The sequence below is a fragment of the Hippocampus zosterae genome, chromosome 4 (assembly GCF_025434085.1).
Source record: "Hippocampus zosterae strain Florida chromosome 4, ASM2543408v3, whole genome shotgun sequence".
Classification (NCBI taxonomy): Eukaryota; Metazoa; Chordata; class Actinopteri; order Syngnathiformes; family Syngnathidae; genus Hippocampus; species Hippocampus zosterae.
Window position 1 is genome coordinate 12,129,974 of NC_067454.1, and position 27,614 is coordinate 12,157,587.

The window sequence follows — 27,614 nt, forward strand, 5'->3', positions numbered from 1 at the left end:
GTGTTAATTAAAAATAAAACTTTATGGACTGGAGTTCTGTAATATGTTTTGCTTTATTTTCCAATTTTCCTTTGTTCATTAAAATGTATACATTTTAATGATTAATAGACAATTATATATTCATTATATGTGCTAGTAATAATAATCGCAGTAATATAATATAATATTTATATTTATTTATATACTTTGTGTCTTCTACTTTCTCCCTTTCATAATTTTGCTGCTAAATGGGGAATTTCTCCATTTTGAGACAAATATAGGTTTTCTTATTTTATCTTAATAGATATAATGTAGAATTTATCATTAAATAATTGGTTGGTTGGTTCATTTATTGCAGGAGTGAAAGAAAAAAGTCTTGTGGAATAGGTTCCTACTCAGTGATGGTGTTGATGTGGGTGTGAATGGTTGTTTGTCTCTATCTATGTGTCCTGCGACTGACTGGCGGCCAGTTCAGGATGTTGTCTGCTTTTCACCCGAAATCAGCTGGGATAGGCTCCAGGATGCCCGCGACCCTCTTTCCATTAACCTGCCATGCATGTTTTTAGAATGTGTGAGGAAACTGGAGTACCCGGAGAAAACCCACACAGGCACAGGAGAACATTCAAACTCAACACAGGAAGGCCGGAATCGGAATTGAACCCTGCACCTCTGCACTGTGAGGCGGACATGCCAACCATTTCACATATCTTACCTGCTTAACATTTCACTCCAATATATTTTCATATCATCTCAAAGAACTGTTTTAGGTACACCCGACACATTTGAATTTAACGTTTTAACAATACTATACTTTTAAGAGCAAACGTTCATTTAAATCCACTGCAAGCTAATGCCAAACTCCAGGTCACGAGGTGGCAGTGTAGCGCCTCTCACATACATGAACCGTTAGAAAACTCATACAAAACGAAGAGCAAACGCGGCTAGTTTTGCTAGCTTCCAGCTAGCGCAGCAGCAAGTGCTAAATAGTAAAACATGGCTGCTGTGCTCACCCCGAGACCACCGTGCGATAGCAACCCTGCTACCCCAGGATCACAGTCCCTAAAGGTATCAGAAGTTCTGTTCAGAAAAGGCCATTTGCGGATGTCATTGTTTCGGGAGCTCTGCGTTTACATGTTAAGCTAACTGTTAATTAGCACGCTAAAGGCTGCTAGTGTAAACAAAGTATGCAAGATGAATACCTTTGTTTTCATCTCATCATAACACACGTTGGCGAATGTGTATCATTTGATTTTGATGGACAGTAGTATTCACATTTGTTCTTAGATTTAGACTTTTTGAAACAGATGATGGAGTGTTATCTCACTTTCCCAAAACAAATGGCGACGTTTCCGCAGTTGATACATTGTTACGTACCGATGCTGTTCGTGAAGTTAGTAGTGAAATACGTCCAAGTGGTATGCCCACTGATGTTAGTAATCTGTGTATTTCGCGTGAGATGAAGTCAAAGAACATTCTTCCCATTATTACATTTAAGACGTTTTAGACGTTTCATATTACACCATGCTGCATGCATCAGTCATTTGTTGGAAAATACAATATTTGATACATGCTTTGTTTTCACGACCATTAAACGAAAATGCATGGCACATAATGATGATATATCAATAAAGCTGGTTTCGTGAAAACTGGGCCTCAACACAAAGCGGACACACAATATTGTATAGTCTGCCTGATTGCAGGCATGTTTGAAAAGCCCAGCTCACATAAAGTGGATATAAGTCTACACACGCCCCTTTCAAATAGCTCTTTTATGTGATGTAAAAAAATAGGCTTTATTGGATCTTGACACGTTTATCATTTTCATTTTAGGAAATTTTAAGTGTGTTTAACAGAATTTTGAAACTAGGGTTGAACATTTTGGTCATAAACAATACATTGTTTCCCATTGCACGATGGTTGATTAATCACTGCTAAGGACCAAACATTTATTTTTTGCCTTGAAATTTGTTGTTCTTTAGGAGGACATAACAGAAGAGGAGTCCAATGATGGCAGCCAGCCCCCTAAAAGACGACGAATGGGTTCAGGGGACAGTTCACGAAGCTGTGACACTTCCAGTCAGGACCTTGGGTGTGTTTGCTTGTACATCTTAAAAATTGTGTAGCATGTCTGAATATGGATAGGTTTTAAAAATACTGGTTCTCCCACTCACCTATTCCAGGTCAACGTATTTCCCAGCGGAGAACCTAACAGAGTACAAGTGGCCAGCAGATGATACGGGAGAGTATTACATGCTCCAAGAGCAGGTCAGCGAGTATCTGGGAGTCACATCCTTCAAGAGGAAATACCCTGGTATGAACTGGAATCGGTTTACACTTTGGTAAAATGTTCGAGTGAATTATTTGATGGAAAACTCTTTGAAATTAAAAGTAAAGATGACTTAAAGAAATGTAGCTTTGTCATTTATATCTCTGCTTTTCTCTAGATATGGAAAGGAGGGACCTATCACATAAAGAGAAGCTCTACCTGCGTGAGCAGAATGTGATCACTGAGACACAGTGCACTCTGGGTAAGAAGGATGGCTGTCCAGTCAGTTCAACATTAGGATTGTTGTCAGTGACTGACTTGTCAGGTTGATATGGTCAAAGTGAATGTGGCCTGTTTTTTTTCAGGTCTAACAGCTCTACGAAGTGACGAGGTCATAGACCTGATGATAAAAGAGTATCCTGCAAAACATTCAGAGTACTCGGTCATACTCCAGGAGCGTGAGCGACAGAGGATAGCTAAAGAGTACTCTGTAAGTACGTAAATTGAAATGAAAGTGTCATGTCTTGACACTTCTTGTTGCATTATCATACACCCCACAGGTCATACTGTATGTTTGTGGTGTGCATCTACTTTTGTGTTCCAGCAAATGCAGCAGCAGAACCCTCAGAAGGTAGAAGCCAGCAAGGTTCCTGAATACATCAAGAAGGCGGCCAAAAAGGCAGCCGAGTTCAACAGTAATTTCAACCGGGAGCGAATGGAAGAGAGGAGGGCTTATTTTGACCTCCAGACGCATGTAAGTCTACTTTGTCCAATTTAACATGAGCCCAATTCATGATGATGCACAATGGTCAGCTGCAACACTCATGAATATTGCTAATTGCTTAGCTATTTGTTGGCTTTTTTTAATCTGTTAAGACTATTTTGTCATTTTTGTTAAAGCTTCAATATCGAACTATCATAGTAGTTGCTAAGCTTGCAAGTAACTGGGGACCCACGGTACCTTGTGAAAACAGTGAGTCTTGAATTTATTTTGTTTGATTTTATTTGTCCTAGGTTATTCAAGTGCCACAGGGCAGGTTCAAGGTGCTCGCTCCAGAGCTGACCAGGACCGGGCCCTACCCAGTTGCTCTAATACCAGGGCAGTTCCAAGACTACTACAAACGGTAGATTATTCCTCTCGTAACAAGAGTTCACCTCAACTCACTCCGTGTATGTCAACATTGAATTTGCTGCAGTCTGTCCAACATTTAAAATTGCATGCCCGTGTTGATATACTATTCGGAGTTCAAGCAAAAATTTCTCACGCTAAACTCACCACCTCAGGATATTCTTTTAAGACTCTGAAAAATGTAACAAGGTAACATATGGCTGGGCGAGAATTCATTCCGTTTATAAACAACAAAATAATAATTAATCAAGGCCTCACTCACAGTTTGCCAGCAATTGCCCATGCCTGCTCTATGTATTGCGTTGCCCTGAAACACAACTGCATTGTGCCGAACAGGTACTCTCCCAATGAGCTACGATACCTGCCTTTGAACACAGCTCTGTTTGAGCCTCCGCTGGATCCAGATCTGCCCGCACTGGACTCAGAACCTGATTCAGATGATGCAGAGGATGACAAAAAGAACAAAAACTCTTCTGTAAGTTTGACTGGGCACAAGGGTACCCACTAGATACACAATCAAATCTAGTCTGCTGTGGAGTGATGAGGACGTGGAGTAAACTGCACCCAGAGCCGGGCAATTAATCAAAAATTTCGCTTGAAGTTCATTTGACAAGACAAGGTTTTTAATCCCTATTTCTTTTGTGTGACTTCCATATTTCAAAAGGAATCTCATCTGATGTGCATTTCTTACACGAACAACATGGCTATGAGCACAGAGGAGCGAGTTTACTGTTGCTTTCCCTGAAGGGGCTTGGTGTTCCTCCGACTCTTACATTGGGACGAGACAGCTATGCAATTTGACGGTTCATTTTATTATGTTAATGTTAATTTGTTGTGGATTATGTTTATATACCGGTACATGTTTTGACTTAAGTTGAACCAAGAGGACTGACTTATTTTTATGTCATCTTTTCATAACTCGTTTGGTTTTTGGAAAACTACAGGTACAGCTGTACCTGTATGTTTTGAATAATGTCGCTGTCATGATTTTTCTAGAATCAACGAGAGAGAAATTGGATTGAAATGCATTAAAAATCAGATTTTTATTTTATTAATATATATACTGTATATATTTATCCTAAAAGCACATTTGCCTTAGTCAGTTTTTAATGATTTGGGAAAACATGGAGTGGGGGGTGTCGGCAAACAAGAGCTGTTCACCTACCTCGATTCAGCCTTTGCATATTACCATGACCAGGATGACTGACAAACTAAAAAGACATAGTAAGAACACAATTATTAGAACGCACTTTGATATATATTTTTTAATTATTGTGACAGTAAGTTATGCAATTAGGCTGTGCCCAAAGTGTAATTGCTTTTCATTCAAGGTTAAAAAAAGAGTGTCTTCCCCCCCATACATAAATGCCATATTTTTTAAATTATGTGATTAACATTGTGCATGAAATCTGTTGTATAAAGAAAACTGTCTTGCCTTGCCAATTGATATTTAATTTTATTTTAATGCCATGCGGCCAGACTCGAACTGCACCTGCATAACTTGGTGTTCCTCTCACATTACTCTGTGTATGTGCAGGACAGTTCTTCAGGCAACACGTCAGATGGCGAAAGTCAGGAGGGTGGAGGCCAGAAGTCCAAGGCCAAAGATAGGACATCCACGCCGGGCAAAGATGGCAGCCAACGCCACTCCCACAAAGTCACCCCCGGGTACAAGGTAGAGGACAAAACCACCTGAACTCTTCTCCAACAACAGCAGCAGCACTTTTCTACCCCTCCTCCTCCTTTTTCTACTACTCCGACCACCTCCTTACTCCATCCATCCCGACATCCCTTCCCTTAGCTTTCTTCACTTTGTTCTCCAGCTTCTTCAGTTTGTCTCAGCTGGAACCAGCACACACATTTGCCCACACACTTCCGCTGAGGCTCCTGTCGTCACTTTTTAGGATTACTACATGGCTCTTTTTTTTTCTACCCCAGCCAGACTGTGAGCAATAAGAAAGGAACAGTTCAGTTTGTTTGCGTTGCACTTTTTCAGTTTTTCCAGTGTGGATGAAATCTTTTTTCCTTTTTGACTGTCATCAGTTTCTCGCCTCACTTGTCTTAAAAAAAAAAAAGTACTTGCAAGACAAGTGAAAACATCTTTTGGCTGCTACATTTTCATTTTTGAAAAGGAACATGGATAAAGATAACACATTCATTTTGTGGTTGCTTTTAAAAAGTAGTCAATATTAAAAGTAGAGAGTATTTTGACATGTATACCTGAAGTGTGTAACACACTCAAATGTTTACTGTGTGTGTTTTGGTGTTAAAGATATGCTATGTATAAACATGTGTAGTACTGTTGGTCTGTGGGTAAATATCAGAGAGCGCTGTATTACAACGCATGTGCATCAGTGAGGCGATGACATGCGGACCTTGTTCACACTGAGTTCAAATGCTAAAAAGTGAAACATCGACTTGTCTCTCCAAATCAGGAGCAGGGATTCTAGCGTATGAAGCCCACTAGAGCATTTGATCTGGCTCGCCATGCATTCCTTTAAAAAAATGGAAATAATAATAATATAGAATCTCCAGAAAAAGTAGCCAATAAATATCTAACCAACAAACGCTGATCTACTGTATATAATTATAAATACTTATTTGACCATCACATTATATTTTCTCCTTTACATATTAATATGGCTTTCATAAAAGGACTTTATAAAAACAAAATGGCCCCTGGAAAAAAAGGTTCCCCACCCCTGGTCTTATCGGCCATTATAATTACATTGCGGGGAAAAAATTCTTTTGTTTTTTTTTAAACCCCAAATTTACCCAAATTTGTTGAAGAAGCGGGAATATACCACTGATAACCATTTTCCAGGGGGAAAAAATAAAGGTGAATCCTTTGGGGCCGAACTATGAGAATGCAGAGTGGTCCACTGTATTAGATAATTACTTCTAGCAAAAGCTCTCAATATATCTAATTAGGGAAAATGTTGTATTTGCACCAAACACAAATAATTTTAGTTCAATAGTCTTTAAATAACGAATTTAAAGAAACCATTTTGTGTCCATTCTGGCTTTGCAGTGTGGACATGGTCCTGTTTTGTGTGTGTGACAATTAGACATTACAGTATGAGCATGAGGTCATGTTTTTGCACATGTTTTACTTAGTTTATGTGACATGCAGCTAAAATATGTGTCCGTGCACCCTGAGTGCAAAAGAACCTAGAGTAATGCGAAATATTTATTTTTAAAAAAGTCTTCAAAAAGTAATACTTTTGTAACTACAAATTAACGCACGCCTCCCTCTGAGTTGCGTATATATACACACATTTATGTAGTTATTATTCATTCAGAAATATTTCGTGTCCCCAGATTTTGTATATCACAGTGACTGTTGCAGGTTATATAAACACTACTTAGCTCTGATCTGGCTCCAGTTGACAGTACAAGTATATGCAATGTTTTTTGACTCAGTGTTTTGCATAATGTGATATTTTCACAATGCGGCTTATGAATAAAAACAAGTTATGATACAAAGCTGATGTTAAATGGAATAATTGCCTCTACTTGCATTCCAGGTGGGATTCTTCTTTCTTTTGATTCCAGTGTTCTAAATCCTAAAATTAAAATGAATAATGCCAACAGGAATAATGGTTGGTACGTAAATTAGCAGAGTTCTTCTCAAGTTTCAGTCACGTTAAAAGCTATATTAAGGTCAATGGTGATATAATCCTGTTTTCAGAAATATATTTTTAAAATTGAGCTATAATAATGTCCAACATACTCTTCTATATTTATTGGACATTTCTGAACACTTGGCATGACCCAACTGGGTTTTACTGTGTACAGAACATGACTGGAGAATGCTGTGCTGGTGTTTATAGCATTGTTCTGCCTTGCAGCCGAAGGTCATTCCCAATGCTATATGTGGCATTTGCCAGAAGGGTAAGGAGGCCAACAAGCGAGGCAAACCTGAAGCGCTCATTCACTGCTCCCAGTGTGATAACAGTGGTGAGTACACACAAGCATAAGCACACACGCATACATACTTAAACTCCTCCAGATTTGGAGTTGACAGTTGTTTGTAGGTGGGCAGACGACGGGTTGTGCAATTTTGTTGAATTTGAGACGTTTCTGTTGAACAGTTGATTGAAACTGTAATTTGGCCAACTGTCCCGTTGGGTAGTACAGAGTCTCTTCAACCTAGGGTCCTGAAACAATTGTTTTTATGTTTTTTTAAGGGGGGGGTTGTGGGTTTTTTTAATTCTTTTTTTGGGGGGGTTGTTTTTGTAAATGAATGTCTTCTAGCGTCTTTATTATTAGTTTCCGTTCAGTACTTTTTGATATGATGGCAGTGCATGATGTTTTCCCAAGGAGAGACGAAATTTCAGTTTGTATTTTAAATTGAAGTTTGGGGAAATGCTGAGGCAGAGCAGAGTCAAGTTGAGGATCATCTTTCAAGAAAATGGATGGAGTTTACAGTGGATATTAAGTCTATACAATCATGTTAAAATGCAAAACAAATAAATAAATCCATGCAAACTTTTCTTGTTCAACTCTGTGCAAGGTTCAAGTGCATTTAATTTTTATCAGTATTTATAGCAGCCATGTTTCGTGGTGGCGGTGTGACTGTCGGACTGGGGCAATCCTTCTCTGTGATTATTCCATGCTTCCCATTCAATGTTCCTAACTAAGTATTGAAGTCAGTGTTTCTCAACCTTTATTGGGCCAATTTATTCACAATTTTACTAGCTCTGAAATTTGGACCTGTTCAATTATTCTATTTAAAGAATGGCAACAGGTAGAAACACCGATACCTTCTGCCATCTCGTGGAAGATCATTTAATTCATTGTTCTTCCTGACATTCTACGGTGCCGGTTTAGACAGATAGATAAAGATGTATTAGTTGTCGTATTGAATTAGTATTTTTGTAGTTGATAATCAATGAAAATGAAGATGTCCCAATTATGAGACCTCCAACCAGTCAAGTCCTTATTGTGTTCACTTTGGGAGTGTGTTTGGTTTATTTTGGTCTGTAGTCTCTTGCAGGTGTGTGTGTCTCTCATCACTGTCTTGTTGTGTCACGTAACGCAGGCCACCCGTCCTGCTTGGACATGAGCGCAGAGTTGGTGCGCATGATCCAGACATACCGCTGGCAGTGCATGGAGTGCAAGACATGCACCGTCTGCCAGCAGCCCCACCATGAGGACGAGATGATGTTCTGCGACAAGTGTGACCGAGGCTTCCACACCTTCTGCGTAGGGATGGCCTCCATCCCCACAGGTTCATTGTCTCTTAGCTTGCTCTGTATTAGCCACTTTATAGCTTTGTGTAACCTTTTGTTTAACTTGATGTTTCAGGTCTTTGGCTCTGTGAGGTATGCGACAAAGATTTCAACACACCTAAGAAGAGAAGCGGAACGAAAACACTGAAAAAGGCCAAGTCTGCGCAGAAATGATTTGACGACATCTGATTTTATTAGATTCTAGATGGGGTTTTATCGACCATTTTGAAAGAGTACTTTGTTTTAAGACAGGGGTGGGCAATTATTTTCCCGGGGGGGCAAATGAGAAGCAGAAAATATTGTGTAGGGCCGGGTCAAAAGTTAGAAATAAAAATAGAAAATAAACAAGATGGCACAATGTCTTTGTATGCCAGTAATAATCTAACATTCTCCTCCACCATCACACTCAGCACCGGTTCTCCTCAAGGATGTGTACTGGGCCCCTGTTGTTCACGCTCCACACATTTGACTACTCTCCGACTCTTATCAGCGGTACATTTTGCGGAAAGTTTTTAATATGATAACAATCAAACCATTCTAGGAAATGTTCATTTACTTGAGCCACAAGCAATTCACTCTGAGCATGGAAATTGCCAGAATCGGTCTGAGTAAGAATCGCTAGATTTGAGTCTTTCTGACTCCAGACGTCTCCTGAATGTTTCGTACTTTGTTACGCGCTTCGTTTAATCGGATACATGTCACTTTCCCTTTCATGGTCATTACTCTGTCCCTCTTTCTTCGTCTTCCCCTGCCTCCCTGTGCTCTGCAACTTGAAGTAACTGCGCCACCTGGTGTTGAAATACCTGTCATTACAAGTCCAAACGAAATGAATGCAATCAAACCTTAATTGTGCACCAATCTTTGGCGGGCCGGATTAAAAAGACCAACAGGCCGGATCCGGCCCGCGAGCCGTAATTTGCCCATCCCTGTCTTAAGAGAATAATAGGCACAACAACAGTTAGATCAACAACTGGAATTGTCCCTTTCCTATTAAGCTTTACCGGAGTTTACATTTTCAAATGATCCCTTCTACAACATTTGTGGAAAATCACAATGTCCCATAGGGGTGAGCTTTGCAGAGAACAGGCCCGCAGGCTAGCTGGTGCCCGTGGAAACCAATGATGTTGAATTTCAAGTGTTGTTTTAGGAGATTCATCTGGTTCATCCGTTAAGACGACCTCACAAAATTAATGTTTGGGTCCTACTGTATACTACTAACCAAGATGGGGGAGTGTATTTCCAGACATTTGCGATAGTACAGTATCCCTTAATGGAAGTAATACTGTCGGTCTCATTTAATTGTTCATTTAAAATATTTCTAATTGAATGGGAGAATCTGAATATTTTAGTGTCTTACTGAGCAGTATAATGTTGTTCTTCAAGTCACCACCAAGTCGAACTTAAAACTGCTGATTGCAACCAAGTAGTGCACTTGTTTTGCCTGAATTGCGTCAAGATGACTCAACAGTTCCAATTGATTTTCATGCCTATCACAAGTATCCATTCGTGGTCTAAGAAAAAAAAGGAAAAGATAACTTCCTTAGCAAGATAAAAATAACTAGAAAACAAGATCATACGATAGGTTTAATATTTTGGGGTACCTATAACTTAAATTTTCTGTTTTCGTCATCAATTATGTATGACATTGCTGGACTAGTTTTGGTTTCAATGGTACATGGCTTATCAACTCCATTTGACTTTTGATGTCAGTGTCACTCTTTAACAGTTTATCTTTCTGTACCAAGACGGGTACGTGATAAGCAATGATGCTGTTTTGGCTGAACAATCGGTGCTCTTATTGATCTACTAGTTAAAAATGGAAGGTCAGTTACATTTTGATGTGCATTTTTGTACCAACATGTCTTGAATTCTATCATGGTGCTAATGATCTTTTGAAATGTAGTGTCTGTAGTTTTGGGTCCAGTTTATTAAAACGTGTGTCTTGGGTACAGATTTTCACGATACCTACCTTATAATGATGCCTCTGACTGCAGCAAGGCTGTCACAAAGCTACAATAAACCATATTTTTGGATTTGACTTGAAAATTAAAATGTATTTTTCTACTTTTCTAGAAAATGTACTGTCGTGGTAGTAGATGATTTGTTCATGTCATAGTCACTGAATTTCTTTTTTTTTTCTTAAATAAACCTGTATATAATGAATACCTCAGTATCATCACCATCTTTTTTTAATAGAGTGACACGGTTGCAAGTACCCACAGTTTGGGATTGTTCGGGTAGATGCAGAGTAGTAAAAGTAAATGTGCATGCTCACTGGTTCAGTCCATCTACCTATTGTCTATAGCAGCGATTTCAACAACAAATAATGTATCGTTGTCTACCCATCTATGCCAGTAACTTACAGTGAAAGAAAGAACAAATGAATGATCGTCTATCAGATTGCAGAAAGTATTAAATTGACATATGTATACTCATTTTGTGACATTTTTTTGGTTGTGTGCTGTGTGATTTTTCAAACTTAAAAAATGTGCCCCCTTGCCTTGATAATAATTGGGAATCACTGGGCTATAGCACTTGTACTCATTTGTGTCATCACTGCGCCGGAGCCTATTCCAGCTACCGGTAACTGAGCGCGAGAAAGGAGGCCTCCCTTGACTGGGATAGTCATTACATCGGTGTTTTTAGAATGTTGAAGGAAATTGCCTGGAGGAAACCCAAAAGCAAATAAAAAGACTTGTGTTTTGTCAAAGTAGATCGGGATACTGTATTTCTAATGCAGTAAGGATGTTACACCATAACTCTATAGTGTAACTAATGCATTTAATGACCAACATTTATTGTTCAGTGTGTTGAGGAAAGTCTTGGTTGGTGTAAATGCATGTCGCCTGTCATTCCTAGTGTTATTCACATTTTTAATGTGGATCCTAACCTTCATGTCCTTCTCTAAAATGTCCACTCAGCAAGGCTAAACTATGATTAAAGTAAACTAAAATCACTTAAAATCACTTGTTTATATACACACGAATGTATACATATTTTTGTGGACAGACACCTAAAATGTGCTGATTCACAGAACGATGTCGATAACTGGAAAAAATACAGTATGTCATGTCCATGCCATCGTGCAATCAGAGAGGGCGCCCGCGTACTGTAACCAACTTGAATGCATCCCTCGAAGAAGAAGCTGCCATATTGCCGTGATACAGCGACTTTAGTTGGTTACCGATAAAGGATTGTTTTGATTTTCCCCCAAAAATGCTCTCAGTTCAAGATTTTAGAGATCTAGGCAAGATGAAGGACTACCATTACACTGGTCCAGTGGAGCACCGTTTCTCACCGTATACGTTCAACGGCGGGTAAGTTTACTTTTCATCTCCTTGCTAGTTAGCCTACCAGCTAGCGTTTTCTAGCTCAAGTGAATGCCTAGTTAATGTTTTGTCTTGACGACTGGTTATTATTGAGATACACGAATGTGACTACAATATTTTTTTATGCTAAGGACATTACTCTGGCAGAACGCGAGTTTGATTGGTCAAATCTTTGTACAATGATTTCACTTTCGAATAACGCCGTTGCTGTTAGCATTATGATGCACATACTTCATTGGGCATGAAAACAGTTGCCAAAAAATGGATGACTACATGACGATCTGTAATACATATTTACAGGACTGTACTAGCGCTGGCTGGGGAAGACTTTGCCGTCGTAGCTTCAGACACCAGGCTGAGTGAGGGCTACTCAATCCACAGCAGAGAGTCTCCAAAATGCTACAAATTGTACGTTTCACTTTCCCTATGCTGTTGATAATGGGTCACTCTATATATATATATATATATATATATATATATATATATATATATATATATATATATATATATATATATATTTTTTTTTTTTTAAATCATGCAAACATTTTGAATTTTTATTATACTCCTGTCGCTTCCAGGACAGACACAACTGTAATTGGTTGCAGTGGTTTCCATGGTGACTGTCTGACACTGACAAAAATCATTGATGCCAGACTCAAGGTGGGCAACTTGAATGGCTGTCGTGTATTTTGGATATTCTGTAGAAAGTGTACTTTTAGTTGAACTGTGTGCAAATAATGACCCTTTATTTCCTCTCAGATGTACAAACACTCAAACAATAAGACCATGACATGTGGCGCCATCGCTGCCATGTTGTCCACCATCTTGTATGGCAGGAGATTCTTCCCCTACTATGTTTATAATATCATTGGAGGTCTTGATGACGAGGGTAAGTGGGGGACTAACACTTACACCTTTGTAAATATAGCTGCTTTACAGCTTCTCAAATGGAAAGTGCAAAATCTTAATTGTGTTTCTGATACATCGGTGATAACAATTTTTCTGTGTAACTTAGGCAAGGGTGCCGTCTACAGCTTTGACCCAGTAGGATCCTACCAGAGGAACAGCTACATGGCTGGAGGATCAGCTAGTGCCATGCTGCAACCATTACTAGATAACCAGGTACACACCATGATCTTACTGCCAAATGATTAATCTGATAACTCAAAGAATTTGATGACAGAAATGTTGGCACTCACTAATGGTTACCAAGTTGACAGTCAGCCACTAACCTGAGCTCACAATAGCCAACTGTACACTCTCATTCACTGACTCCCATGTCACTCGCCAGCCCAGCCAGGCCCCACCTTTTAAAAGTCACACGTACACACCAGTCATACTCTAGTATTTAACTTGGACCACAATATCCTCACATGCTTGTTTGGTTTAGTAATCTAAACTCCATTCTTATTATATTAGTCCTGACCCACACCACTTCTTCCCAGATCGGTTTCAAGAACATGGAAGGTGTAACAAGAATTCCTCTGAGCCGCGAGAAGTCAGTTCAGCTGATCAAAGATGTTTTCATCTCGGCCGCAGAAAGAGATGTTTACACCGGGGATGCCCTTCAGATCTGTATCATCACTAAGGAGGGAATCACAGAGGAGACAGTCAAGCTGAGGAAGGACTGAAGAAGACATTGTTTGTTCCGTCTTGTCTTATTTCTTCCACGAGCGCTTCTTTTTACATTCAATCTGCTCATTTGGTTGCTTGACTGCAGATCGTGTCAAACAGGAGTGTTGACCCAAATGTTAACTAACATTTTTTTTAAACCACCAAACCATACTTCAATTTTGATACCTGTAATCAATATTTTTTTTGGAGGTAATTTGTCCCTTCATTTTTCCTGTTATCAGAACCAGGATCCTTCATCAGCACTCCTGTAATTATAAAAGTTCCCATTCTGAAAAGCAACATACTCTGTTATTCTTTTTACATTCTTAATAAATGTAAAGAATTGGGAGAAAATATTTTTTTTATTGTTCTTTTGCGCAATTAGCTGTAATTCGACTCTCATTTAAGAAAAACAAGGAAATAGCTAATTCCCAGAGTTTAGCTGAATTTAACCAGGATAATTCCCATTAAAATTAGATGTTAAGAATTGCATATTTTCATATGTCACTTTGTTTCACTAAAGAATGTTTGCTTGAAAAACAACACCATGCTCAACTTTTGTCAATGTAAAAAAAAGTTTGAACAAGTTTGGCTTCAATCTAGCATGTAAGCAGTACATTATACTTGTTAGCACAACTCAAAGGAAGTCAGTCTGGCAATGCGATTTTTGTGGTGCGATAGTGTGCAGCCTTATTTTTAAGAACTGACATAATACCAGCATCAAGTGAGAATAGTGGCTCTCTTTACCAATGTTTCCCAAACTTTATTGGGCCAAGGCACATATTTTACATTTTTGAAAAATCTCACAGAACACCACTAAACAACATGAGTTATATACAATACACTGAAAAAATATGCTTTCATCTCAGTTTCCACAAGTTTTTTTGGTGGAGTGGAAGAGTATTTCATTGTTCTGCCATGTCACTACCTGTCACTGGCATAGATATATGAACAAAGACACATTAAACCACACCAATTAAGAGAAACTGTCATTTTCTCCATAACACCTGAGGGTCTCTCATGGCACCTCTCATCTACAGTGGTTGGGAATCACTGCTCTACAAACTTTGTTTCCTTGATGTGCTCCCCGAGTGAAAGCACACCCTGTGTCTCTCCTTGGACAAAATGTGTGACCACAAACTTATTTGGTATTCGCCCAAGAACTGTGGCAGCAACTCTCATCACCTGAACAGTGCCATCTGAGGGAAATCACCAACCCACCATTATTTTTCTAGGGTCCAAAGAGCTCCAAAGCTCTTCCTAATCAGGCCTTTTCTAGGCTCAGACACAAGGCTCACATAATGACTTGTGCAGTACAGCCATAAGAGTGGTCCTTGCCCTTCGTTCTCGCACCAGCGCATTTCTCTTCTGCTTCTCCAGGCTCCACAATCTGGCTGCAGCCGCGTTGAATTTGGCCTTGAGAGCAGCGGGAGAGTTGGGCAACGAATAGTTGTGGTCCTGGTATTGGATGGATGGATGGATAGATAGATAAAAAAATAAGTGGTTGGCCACCAATTTTATGTCATTTATAAATCATGCAGTCAGCGCAATTCATTATTGAGACCCAGCCCATAATCCTCTCACCTTTTTGAGACAGAACAAGTACAAGTACTCACGAGGGTTATATTGAACCGAGGTTTCTTTTTGATGACTTTCGGAGGGATGGGTAATGGTAGGCTCTCCTTAGCTTTGATTGAGGTTTTTGTCGTTCTTATCGTACTTGTCCTTTTTTCTTCGTGCTTAAGAAAAGAAGAAATACAGATTTAGATTGATCTTTATTAATCCCCTATTATTATTTTCCAGCCTTGCCAAATAATAAGTCAAGTGTTTTATAATACTGTGTGGAAAATAACATTCTATAATATTGTATTATATAAAAACAAACACCATATGTAAAGAATTAAACATTTTTGTAATTTAATGTTGTAATTACATTCGTTGTGCTGCTCCTGGTGTGTCCACAATGGCCACCAGTAGAACAGTAAAATACAGTTATATGTGGGGGAGAGGGGAGTGCATTTGATCGCACTGGTCATCTTTACAGTAACAGAAATACAGTAGTGTAAATATTCATGAAAATAATGAAACGCAATAAAAACGGAGTCGCTAAATGCTTGTAAACCTACCGGTATTTGTTGAGGACGATCTGGGAAGTTAAACAATGATGGAATGACACCAGCTCTAATCCGGCAAATCTGCCCAGTCTTGTCAAAGTCACGACTTCTAAAATGTTGACTGCAGAGCACAGATTCATCACTCGCAGTAAAATCCCTCCTCCTCATGGCTTTTTCCCAGAGTCGCCTCATCTCATCGCCTCTGGGAAACCTATACGGAGTAAGAAAAGTAGACATAGCAGTAGATAAGTCAGTAAACAACAACATATTTTAAAAAGATGTCATGATAAATGAAGGACAAAGAACATACTGAGCCAATATACTGGAAACCAAAGGCATTTTAGTCTGCTTGATATATATTTCTACAAAAAGCTTGTTTTCTCTGCTGTTTGATTAAAATCATTTTATACAGCTCTAATTATAACGCACTGCAGGCCTAAATGGGTTGTCAGGCTATTTTAAAACAAAATATGTACTTTATGGTTTTTAACGTCAATAAAAGTGGTTTGCGACTGTGGACAAAAGGAAACCGGGAATTGCAGGGTGACAATTGAGAACCGCTTGGACTAAATAATGGAAAACACTAGAAACCCTTTTTTGCTGTCACCAGCAAGACCAGCACGAAAACACAACAAAACCATGCTGGTCAATGTTTTTGTTGTTGTTGTTGTTGAAGCAGGGCTCGAAAATGGCTGGCAACGTGAGAAATTCAACTTCGAAAACGGCTGGGAGTGAATGGGTTAATCATGTGGCATGTTGGCAGCCATGCTCCTATCTTGTATGTTTTGCTAGAAGCCTATCAGACTCCCTCCACTCGAAAACCAAAAGTCAGGCTAGCTTCCAAAATTATTCATATTTCTGTATTACGGTAACACGCCGCCATTGCGCAGTGAGGGCCAATTTCAAAATAAAGGCCAAACAACCACGGACACCAACGCTTCGGATTTAGCACAATTAAGTAAAACAATATCTACGTTAGCAGGCATGATATTCGAAGCTCTCAACAAGATTTACTCATGAAACCAGAGTCCCAACTTGTTCTTACTTATGAAAGGTTATTCCCTGTTTCCTTGATTCGGCAGTTCGGCGTTGTGTGCACCCGATTGCAGCACAATGCGCAGGCATCCTTGTTTTTGTTGTCCCGTGTCGTCTCCAAACACCCTGTAGTTTTGCCCCTACTAGCTTAGCGTGAGTAAGCACGAAGCTCAAAGGAAAAATGATGTGTCGCGTCAGCCCTCTGGGCAAATGGTCGAATACATCCGTCTATCCTTTGCGACAGTGTCGTAAAGCAAAAAAAATCGAGGCGTTTGTGGTTGGTTGGAAATTTGACACAGTGTCCTCTAGGCTCTGCTCTCTTTGCAGCTCAGTGCCCTTCATCGGACATTTTATCATACATCTCGGTCATCATCAGCTGGAGCCAAGCGTAAAATCATGGCTGGGACGATTGCACGCAAAGCAATAGACCATCTGAAGAGCAAAGAATTCAGAGACTATTTGATGAGGTGTGTCCCAAAAATTGATATGAGCAGATGTGCTAATCTAGCCACCGAGCTATGTGTGTATGTCGTTCACAAGTTCACAAGTGAGAGCCAGCCAGTAATAAGCCAGTAGCTAATTTTGAACTGACAGTTGTCTTTTATCTGAAAATTATTGGGAATTACTTGCTTGGTATTTTTCATTTAACTCATTGGGACCAACACGTTAAGGGGGTTTGCGGGATCACCTTGTTTATCCGGTTTAACATTGTAGGACAGCACGATCTGGAACAACTCGCATCTCAGTACAGTATTCACTTAAAAGGCTAAATAAATATTTATAACTATGTATTTGTTGAAAGTTTACATCTCTCCAAAACGGGCATTCTTGAATGGAACATGTGCTTCAAATTTTAACTGTAGTTTTGAATTGTAAGCACAAGATCATACTCGTACAATATGACAAGCAAACAGTGCTTCATCTCTTGGGTTAACCCTAGCACACAATTCTAAACGCCGGAGATGTCCCATTGTTCTAATAGTTTAACCAACACATTTTGAACAAAAACATTTAAAAAAAATAATAATTTCAATTGGGAAATATGATTTTCAGAGGCAAGTGTTTCCAGTTATGAGCCCGGTCACAGAACAAAGTAAACTCACAAGTGAATGTGTAGTTGCAGCTTTATGTTTATTTCTGCACTGAGATTCAAACCGCGACCAAAAAAAACGGTTCCAAAGTCCAAATACAGACTGAACTTTTATGGTAAAAATGTTTACTTAAACATCTTGTGAAAAGAAAAAAAATTGGAAGGACAAACAGATCTTTTTCTAAGCTGGAATTCAAACAGGCATATCCCACATTGGGGAAATAGCAAGTACTATGATACAGAAACGTAACACATCAACCAATGGCACATACTCTGTGGAACTTTATTCAACTACTTATTGATCTTATTATTTGGATGACTTGTTTTTTTTCTCTTCCATGCGGCCCTGAATATTGAAAAACATTCACCAGCACAGTAAGTCTCACTTATGTTTATCGGACTGTCTATATGAGCGTTGTTTTCCCAGAATCGGTTCATTATGACTGCATATTCGGTGGAGTTTTGTTATAGACATATTGTTTTAATTTTTTTGAAACATTTGTTGTACAATACTTTAACAGCAACACTAACATTTGTGGCTATTATTTGAGTTTTGCTTTTTAATAACTTACAATACAATACAATACAAAACTAGAGTGACATGCTTATTTTTTCATTCCCTTTCTTTGTGTGGTTGCGTGCTTGCGTGTGTGCGTGCGTGTGTGTGTGTGTGTGTGTGTGTGTGCTTACAGCATTTCTGGGGTCCAGTAGCAAACTGGGGTCTCCCTATAGCTGCCTTCAGTGACATGAAAAAGAGCCCCGAGATCATCAGTGGCAGGATGACCTTCGGTGAGACTCACACATGTTGTACAGTATGGAATTTATGTAAAAAGGGCATGGCAATTCAGTAATTTTATTTATCGAAGTGTTTTTGATGGAATTTTTTTGTTTGTGTCTGAATTTCAAAGCACATTCTCAATGACATCCACTGTTTACATGAACAAAACGACTGCAAATTTAGAGGTTGCTAGTTCGCCAAAAAGCACAGTCAAAGTTGACAATTGAGTGACTTTTCTGACCACTACAGTGACTATTGTTAAAAAAGGTGACTTGATACTTTAATTCCTGCTCAGAAACAGATACCATGTGCAGAATTATTTTCGGATTGTGTTCCATATGGCAAGAAAGGTGGGTCGAATCGCTGAATGAATCGTGCTTCACAAGACATGGTGCCAATGTATAAAGTTCCAAAAGCAATGATTTACACACGTTGAAAACCTTTGACCTGAGGTATATGCTTCCAAGCTACAAATATATACTAATAGGTCATTTTTCCTGATCTGTTCAACTCTACATGAGAAATGAGCGTGCGAAAGCTCGAGGGGTGACGCTTGCAGTTTAACAGCTCATTTTATGATGTTAAATCGCTTAGCATTTTAAATGCTGATTTATTAAGGATCGAGTGTACATAAGGAATCACTTATTTTCGCATTATCGTTAACAAATGTATAGTTCATAGTGTTCCTGTGGAAGTGGATGCAAGATTTGCTGGGGGGAAATGTTTGATAGCTTGTTGGGTATCTGAATTCTCAGAGATAAAGAAAAGCTCAAAGAGCAAATGTTTTGAGAAATGTCATTGTCATTTGCTTGTTTGGATTTTTCACTTTATGCATTCCGTAACTTCGATGAGCCTGCAATCAACCCTCTTTTATTTGTGCTTTGTGTGCTTCCTTCTCTTCTCAGCTCTGTGTTGTTATTCGTTGCTCTTCATGCGTTTCGCCTACAAAGTGCAACCACGCAACTGGCTGCTGTTTGCTTGCCATTTGACCAACGAGTCCGCACAACTGATTCAGGGTAGTCGCCTCATCAAGTATAAGTAAGCCCGGTTTATTTTTAAGCAACCTTTTTGACGTAACCAAAATATTTGGGAACATCAACAATCAATACCTGCTACCACTACTCGATTTTACTCGAGAGTGATCATTGTTACTTCAATCTAAAAAAAATATTTCTCTCTGTTTTTGTATTTCAGTTTGGAAAAGAAGACATCTTAGTGACGAAGCGAAGTGTTCCCTGTTCCAACCGCAATGACGAAAAGAGCCATACGAACGTGTGCACCTATCTAATCACAGGAGCTGTGGCTGTTTCCTGCCCCTCTCTTAAGAATGATTGATCACCCACATGAAGTTATTGGCTACATGTTACTCCACAAAACAGAGTGTTTGCTTTATAAATTTGATGCTGGAATTTATAATTGCATTTGCATTCTTCACTGTGAGTGAATGTATAGTCCATTTTGCAATCTTCCACTGTAACTTAATTACCGTAAAAAATTATTGCTCTTTCACCATCTTATTGATGTTTCCATGTATAATCCACATTGCAATCTTCTGGTGTAACTTAATTAAAATTTTTATTGGTCCTTCACCATCTTATTGACGAGATTTCCCTGCAAACGCAAGTGAAATTTGACATTGGGTGATTTTAGGATCACTTTTGTCAGAGTGAAGACACAAAGCAATAAAGACTGTTACTCGTTTCAAGGAAGGTTACAGTTGAATGTGTTAAAATGGTGAGGATGTGATAATTCGACCAGTAGATATCCAGATTTCAGTCCCTGTGTCTGTTTCTGCTGAACAACTGTATATTATGTGGTACTTTGTTCGTCCTTCAAAGTCTTTTATGGTGTAACTCAATCAAAATATCCCTCATTAATTATCTGATTCTTTGGTTTTGTAAAAGTAAACTGAATAAAACTAACTTGAAATTACTTTACTTTATGATTGACAGTATATTGATTGTATTGGATTTTTACATTTTGGTTTATTTATGTAATTTACTGTTCTGAAATTGTTTGAATAGTTGCAGTGCATTTTTAGGTTCACCTAAGATGTAACCCCAAAGCAGAATATTCCTCATGTTTTGTGACTTGTGTATTTTACATATTTTTTAAATCTCACACACCACCAAACAGAATAATGTATATTGAAATAATGATCTAAAATTGCTCACACAACTTACATAAAGTGAAATGTAGGCCCGTTTCCTTGTTGGACAAATGGCAACTCGGTGAATTCAGTTCACTTGTGAAGGTTATCGTGCATTTTAGGTTCGCCGTGAAATTTCACAAAAAACTCAAGGTTACATAACATCCATCCATTTTCCGAACCGCTTAATCCTCACTGGGATCGCGGGGGGTGCTTGGAGCCTATCCCAGCCGTCTTCGGGCAGTAGGCGGGGGACACCCTGAACCGGTTGCCAGCCAATCGCAGGGCACACAGAGACGAACAACCATGCGCACTCACACCTAGGGACAATGGAGTGTGTTCAATCAGCCTGCCATGCATGTTTTTGAAAGTGGGAGGAGGTTACATAACAAATAATATAAAATGTGATACCTCTATATCCTATAAATGTGATATCTAATAAAAGATATCTTATCTTATCCTGCTACTTTCCTGTTTTCACCAGTTGGTGTCAGTAATGTAACTTTCAGTCAGGTCACACCAAAACAAGAAAACCAACATGGCGTTCCTCAGTAGCAACGAGTGGACGGCAATCTGCGATAAATTTACCAACGCCCAAAACTTCACTGAAATCAAATCCAGAAACGATCCAGAAAATGACCCATATCGCTCCAAGTACAAAGCCAGAGACCTTCTCCGGGAGATACACTGTTCGCTGAAGAGTTTCGAGGCCGGTGACGGGGATGAAGACGGCGGGCCGCAGGGCGGCCACCAACGGCCGACAGAGCAGCCGGTGGATGGCCAGCTGGAGGAAATGTTCGAGCGAGGCTCAGATGGCGACTCGCCCACCGGACAAAGGACGGCGAGGCTCGCGGCGGTGGAATATTACCTGGGCGTGAACCATGTGGACACAGAGGAGCTGTCGGCTGGCCAAGAGCACCTAATGAACTGCATGAAACTGCTGGAAAGATGCAGAGTGTCTACCGAAAATGTGTCGTTATTCATCCACGTCCGGGTAAGTAGCTCCCTTGGAAAGATGCTATTTAAGGGCCGTTAAATGTTTCTATTTTTTTGTTCCATGACAACTTAATATTTTATTCCAGTCATGTCACTCGAATCTGCCCGGGGCCTTCAGAATCATCAGTGCTGGCTAACATAACAAAACTATTAGGAATGTTTCTTGGACCATTTACATTTTAAATTCGCTTTTCATGACGTTTTTAATGTTTGATATTCAGCCCCCCCCCCCCCCCCCCAAAAAAAAAAAGATGTAGCAAACATAGTACTGTATTGAAAGTTGTTAGAGGCCAAAGTAAAGTCTATGTCATTCCCATATTATTGGTTAAGATACCCTGAATTATGATTGAGTTCGGTGATTAAAAAGTGATAACCACTAATTTCTGCGCCTGTGTTTGTGATTTCAGAACCAGCTGGGTATCCTCTGGGCAGGTCGTGGGGAGACTGAGACAGCACAGAGTTTCCTGGAAATGGCAGAGGCAATCTACCTGCGTTACATGAAGGAGGTACTTTTTTGTGGTTCCTCCATGACTAATGTGAAAATAAAATAAAATAAAAATCATTGTCAGGATGGAAGTCCTCCCACTGATCTGGTGGAGTATTTCACTACCAACGAGAAGCTGCTGACACATCAGGAAAAGAACAAAAAGTAGGTCTTTGTTTGGAGCGCAGCAATTAGCCATTGCTCCTTTATTGCCTTGCAGTTTTATATTCATCTCTTCTTTTACTAGATTTGAGCTGGCCTACACACACACAATGTATTACCTTGCTCAAGTCTATCAAAACCTTGGTGAGTCTAACTCATTTGATCTTCAAAGAACGCAATGCTTTTAATTTATTACTGTTGTAAGTTGATATTCAAAAGTATTCTAAAACTGACAATCATCACATATATCAGAATGCCTTATATTGTATTAGGGTGTCATTTTGTGTTGTGGAAAGTAACAGCACAAGTGTCTTGCCAGGTCAAACAGAGCGAGCTGCCACCTATTGTCACAGCACCCTGCAGAGACAGCTGCAGTTAGGTCAGTTCAATCCCATAGAGTGGGCTCTCAATGCCGCTACGCTGTCACAGTATTATATCACAAAGGTAAGGACCGGGGGGGTGGAAATTTTTTATTTCGATGGTTCTAAAATCCCATTTACTTAACTGGTTTGTATCACATGTGTTGTGTGATCTGCAGTGCGCGTACAGTTGTGAGCTTGTCGGTGCGAGTCACAAGGTTTGTGTGTGGTATTTCCTCAGGGGCGATACATGGAGGGGCGACACTGTCTCTCAGCAGCCACAGTCATATCTGGTTTAGCAGGAGAAGTTCCCTCTGAGGCTGCCGCACAAGAGAGTGAGTGTTTGTGTTTATTTTGTCCAAGACGATCACATTTCCTTCTCAGGGCAGAGCATATTAGCGGCACACAAGCTGTTTGGTTATGAGTCACTGAAAGTATAAACAGTCACGTAGGCATGGGATATGGTAAAGTAGGTGTACGACCCTACCCACTATCATGGAAAGACTGTTTAGGAGTTATCCAATATCCTTGATATCCAGTTTGGAGGTCCATGAAGGAATAGGCTGTTTGTCCACCCTCGTTAGACAATTCAGCAACCCGACTGGGGACACTAAGAGAACAATTGTATTTTCCTAATAATGTAAAATTATCTATTTATTAGTTGCCGTAATTTAGCAGTTTGTTACATTATGTAGTATAGTAGGAGGTTGGCTGGTTAAAAAGTAGATAATTGGGTCAAAAAAGGTTGGACACCCCTGACATAACACAATTCAAAGATATTACATGAAATAAATGTCATTATTAATTTAAACATTATATGTACACATTTTTTACATCATCTATGAATGACATCTGTTCATCTATGAACCAATCTGTTTGAACTCAAAGACTGTAACTAACTTATGATCAACATTTTCAATTGTACGTTTCAAATTCAAAAACCAATACATTGATCTGAAAGTCTCTAACCCCTCTTCCAGGTGAGATAGAGAGCGAGCGTCGGGATCAGCTCAGGCAGAAGAGAGCCGAGATAGCAAGATGCTGGATCAAATACTGTCTCATCCTTCTTGAGGATGCCAAGAAAGTGCTCGAGGTGCCGTCTTCGTTTTTCACAAGTCCAGGGACTATGCTCCTGTGGTGCAACGTAAACTGTGTGGATTGTTTCTGCAGCGTACTCACCCACGACTTTGTTTGTTGTTGCTGTTCCGTGTGAGCAGGACAACATTGGGGAGCTGGATACTGATCTTCAGGAGGAGTTGAAGAGGAAGAGGATGCTTGAGGTGGAGGAAGAAGAGAAGGGCAGGAAGAGTGCTCTGTTGTTTGGCTCTGAGGACACTTTTGACTCGATTGCGAGCTTGGAGGAGACGGTCAGTGTGCATATCTTCGCTTGTTACATTTACAAGCGTCACAGGTCATACCAGATGTTTTTGATAATATTCTATCACAATATGTTTCTACTTTTGTTGTATTTTTGTCAGATGTGGTGTCAAAACAAGCAGACTAATTCACCTTCTTAATGTAATTAAGTTCAATTCATTAGGATCAATAAAATATTTGCACATCATCATGTTATCCCATTTCGGATTTCCAGGTGGGCTGCTTGCTGCCACTGGACTTCACCGAGGCCAGGAATGTATTTCTGGTGGGACAGAACTTTGTCACACAGGTACTGCAAGATCATCAGGCACTCGCAACACACCATTCATCTATTGTGTTAGATAGACTCATTAAAAAAAAGTCAACATGGAATAAAATGTGTTGTAGAGTAAAGTGGCGCCTTGATTTGCAATTGACCTGACTTTTTCAAGATACGCACTGTTTCGCCAACTTTTTTTTTTTTTCCTGTGTGTCTTTGTTCCGCCTCGCAGGCGAAGGAGTACTTCCAGATGGACGGTTATGTAACGGACCACGTTGAAATCCTGCAGGATCACAGCTCTCTCTTCAGGTCTCTGGCCTTTTTTGAAGAGGATGTCGAGCGACGCTGCAAGATGCACAAACGGCGTGTTGACATGCTGGAGACCATCTGCCTTGGTACTCTTGTCACTCGCATTTGCTGTGCTTTTTTTGGGCCAGTTTTTTCACTCTCTTACATTAATGCATATGCCTGCCTCTCCATAGAACTGCATGCCCAGTACTACCTCATGATCCGCAGACAGTTGATGTTTGAGCTGGCTGAGACCTACAATGAAATGATGGACCTCAAACTGACTCTGGCCAACAGACAGGCTGACACACAATCTCTCGATAGCCACACAATAAAGAAGTTCAACAGCCTCTGCTCTGCCTCCGCCAAGTAAGTGTGAATTCAGCTATAAGCGGGTTTACAGTTTTATGATAATAGTTATGATAATAGATTTCTAAACTATTGACGGAAAAAAATGGTATAAAATGCAGAAATGCAACATTTTACATTTAGTGGAAGGCCGCCCCCTGCGCCCCCCCCCACACACACACATCTATAAATAGTACATATTCTACAGATTTCCCCATTAATTGTTGTTGGATTAAAAATTATATATTTTTTACTAAACACAGTCAACATGTGCATTTGAGGTGCAGGTATTATTTTTGTCTACCTGGGGTCCCCATTCTTAGGTTTTACTGTTATTGACTCTTGACTGAGTCCGGTTTTAAAGGTCAAGTGTGAAGTAAACTTTTCCAACAATCTTTTGAGTAATGCTTAGGGCTAAAAAATATATATTATTATTTTTTTGTTTATGAAGACATTCGATTCCATGTATTATAGGTATACATGGATGTAATCTTGTACGAAAACATTCAAACTATATGAGTGCTTGGATGGAATCCTCTGTAATGGTTTGTAACTCACTCAATCGTTGCTGGACAGTCCTGGGGCGCTTGTGTCTTGCGCTTGTAATGGGCAGCATTTTTCACAGCCCCGCTTTGTTCAGCGGAGTGATCGGTGTTGTTGAACGGTCTGCGGCTGGATGAATGTAAGTCTTAAGGAGCTGACGATGAGAAGAAAGGAGCGTTAGCGCGGAGCACCGAGGCAGATTTGGAACTGGGAGTCACAGCTTGGAGTTTGAAGCGGATTACGTGGGACAGGAGAAGTGAACTAATCTCTTTTTGTTAATGGATGCTATAGCTTTGTGTTTGCTATCAAAACTTAGCTTGTAGCAGACGTGTGCACATTTTCAGCATGACGTCTCTGACCCACTGGTGAAAGGACACTTTGATCCTCTCCTCTTTCATCTATAAATGCTTCAGACAACAAAGTGTATGCAGAAAAGTGTGAAGATTGTACAACTGTCTGTGTCCTATGTGTTGTGTTCTGTTATTTTGACTTCAAAATGACGCCGCAAGAGTGGCTGCCTTTCCAGCAGCTCCTATATTTTGTTGTTCTACTTCTTCCTTTCATAACTTTGCTGCTGTGAATTGGGAATTTCTCCATTGCGAGACTAATAAAGGTTTTCTTATCATATCTTATTTTAGGATAATTTGAAATGATATTTACGTGCACTCAGTGACTTTGAAGCCTACTCTCTCCAGGTACTTCCAGATGTTCCTGGATTCTCTGCGCTCTCCAGATGGGAAATTTCCTGAGCACCTGGAGAAGGAGGTGCTCAGACCGGCACTGGTGGCACGCTTCCGAGTGGCCCGACTGCACAGCCGCCTGATTTGCTCTCTACCGCTTACTCAGCTGGACAACCTTAACAACTCACTGGAAAACTACAAGTATGTCAATATGCATTTTGTCGCATCCCTTCCTTTGATCCAAGGCCAGCCAAAAAGGAAGCTGTAGTCAAATCTTTGCCTTTACAAAGATGATTCGAAATTGTCATCGTTGATTGTTGATATATTTAGGGAAGTTGTATTTTTATTTGTATTTCTCTACCAAATGGACAAGTTGGCACACTGTTTGAAAAACAACTGAAAAGCTCCTCAAAACTAAGCATTATTATATTTTGATCCTTGCCGCGTGTGTTGGCTCTCTTGAGATTGTGCGAGTCATGACTTCCCCAGTGAGTGACATATAGACAAATAATCGTCCCTAAATTCCAGATAATTATCCTGAGCTGCAATGTGCTTGTCTTCTAGATACGTCGTTCAGTACTGCGAAGCCCACCCTGAAGCCGCCGCCGTCGTGGAGTCGGAGCTGGAACTCAGTAAGGAGATGGTCGGTCTCCTTTCTCTTAAAATCAACCGCCTCAAAGCGAGGATGGCTGCTAACAACTGAATTATGGGCAAAAAAACAGTAATTTATCATTCATCGTTTGTGCCGCGTGTGCATGGAATCAACAGTCCAGTGAATGATCACATGCAAAGAGTAAATGTTTCCTTCACTATAACCTTGCACACATGTATATTTAAAGGGGGACATTGTTTGTTGTGGCTTGCCATTGGCCACGCGGTGACGGGATGAGGCCTGGCACACTGCATGAGAAATCCGATCATAAAATGAGCCAATTGCAGCATGGCAAGCTTGGGAACTGTTTGAAATGATGAAAATTCATGTCTCCTTTTAACATAAACTAGAGCGTAACCTTTACAAATCATACTAGTCGAAAGACACACCATAACAACTTCATGTATATAACTGGATTTATTTAAGTCTGCTTTTGTCATCATGATTGAGGGGAGGGGGGAAAACTAGACCAATTCATCAGTCGGCCTTTTTTTTAAAAAATCAATAATGACCTTTTTCAAAATCATCATGCAGTTTTGTTTTAATTTCTCATAAAACAGCCACAATCAAAAGGTACCGGTAAAGCGATCAGTTAAAAATAATCAATAAAATAACTTTTTGGGCCACTATCAACAACAAATTGCAGGCAGAAAAGTTGACTGGTTTGCAATATGCTGTCCTTTAGTATTTATTTCACTTGATAACAGAGAGGAATGTTCGACTATAAAGCATTAAACTAATCGAAGGAT

The 27,614-nt window shown here is 39.8% G+C and overlaps 5 protein-coding genes across 7 annotated transcripts; 4 read left to right on the plus strand and 1 right to left on the minus strand.

Moving 5' to 3' along the window:
- The first annotated feature begins 861 nt into the window (after positions 1–861).
- On the plus strand, positions 862–11,043 carry phf10 (PHD finger protein 10). The gene is made up of 12 exons (XM_052063409.1): positions 862–1,044; positions 1,959–2,068; positions 2,160–2,290; positions 2,424–2,507; positions 2,611–2,735; positions 2,850–2,999; positions 3,260–3,369; positions 3,711–3,849; positions 4,912–5,049; positions 7,226–7,334; positions 8,419–8,607; positions 8,685–11,043. The coding sequence occupies exons 1-12, from the start codon at positions 973–975 to the stop codon at positions 8,780–8,782; spliced, it is 1,455 nt and encodes a 484-aa protein (XP_051919369.1). The 5' UTR covers positions 862–972; the 3' UTR covers positions 8,783–11,043.
- A 677-nt stretch (positions 11,044–11,720) lies between these two features.
- On the plus strand, positions 11,721–13,907 carry psmb1 (proteasome 20S subunit beta 1). Its single transcript, XM_052062595.1, has 6 exons — positions 11,721–11,925; positions 12,238–12,345; positions 12,516–12,597; positions 12,697–12,826; positions 12,953–13,059; positions 13,383–13,907. The coding sequence occupies exons 1-6, from the start codon at positions 11,825–11,827 to the stop codon at positions 13,566–13,568; spliced, it is 714 nt and encodes a 237-aa protein (XP_051918555.1). The 5' UTR covers positions 11,721–11,824; the 3' UTR covers positions 13,569–13,907.
- Positions 13,908–14,289: 382 nt separating this feature from the next.
- LOC127598997 (THAP domain-containing protein 6-like) lies at positions 14,290–16,942 on the minus strand. The gene is made up of 4 exons (XM_052062596.1): positions 16,711–16,942; positions 15,678–15,876; positions 15,168–15,290; positions 14,290–15,009 (listed from the first exon to the last, which is right to left on the minus strand). The coding sequence occupies exons 1-4, from the start codon at positions 16,788–16,790 to the stop codon at positions 14,833–14,835; spliced, it is 579 nt and encodes a 192-aa protein (XP_051918556.1). The 5' UTR covers positions 16,791–16,942; the 3' UTR covers positions 14,290–14,832.
- Positions 16,943–16,966: 24 nt separating this feature from the next.
- On the plus strand, positions 16,967–20,500 carry mpc1 (mitochondrial pyruvate carrier 1). Of its 2 annotated transcripts, none has more exons than XM_052062597.1 (4): positions 16,967–17,171; positions 18,483–18,579; positions 19,474–19,606; positions 19,763–20,500. In XM_052062597.1, the coding sequence occupies exons 1-4, from the start codon at positions 17,097–17,099 to the stop codon at positions 19,782–19,784; spliced, it is 327 nt and encodes a 108-aa protein (XP_051918557.1). In that variant the 5' UTR covers positions 16,967–17,096; the 3' UTR covers positions 19,785–20,500. The 2 variants fall into 2 exon arrangements, with proteins under 2 accessions (XP_051918557.1, XP_051918558.1); XM_052062598.1 differs by lacking the exon at positions 16,967–17,171 and adding an exon at positions 17,291–18,165.
- A 700-nt stretch (positions 20,501–21,200) lies between these two features.
- kifbp (kinesin family binding protein) lies at positions 21,201–27,321 on the plus strand. 2 transcript variants are annotated; one of them, XM_052064427.1, is made up of 14 exons: positions 21,201–21,711; positions 22,121–22,219; positions 22,283–22,362; positions 22,445–22,503; positions 22,688–22,803; positions 22,960–23,053; positions 23,699–23,811; positions 23,936–24,085; positions 24,310–24,384; positions 24,587–24,749; positions 24,837–25,011; positions 26,229–26,414; positions 26,778–27,061; positions 27,104–27,321. In XM_052064427.1, exons 1-13 carry the CDS (start codon positions 21,256–21,258, stop codon positions 26,914–26,916), a joined length of 1,905 nt encoding a protein of 634 aa, XP_051920387.1. In that variant the 5' UTR covers positions 21,201–21,255; the 3' UTR covers positions 26,917–27,061; positions 27,104–27,321. The 2 variants fall into 2 exon arrangements, with proteins under 2 accessions (XP_051920387.1, XP_051920386.1); XM_052064426.1 differs by having other exon boundaries at positions 21,202–21,711; positions 22,679–22,803.
- The last annotated feature ends 293 nt before the right edge of the window (positions 27,322–27,614 follow it).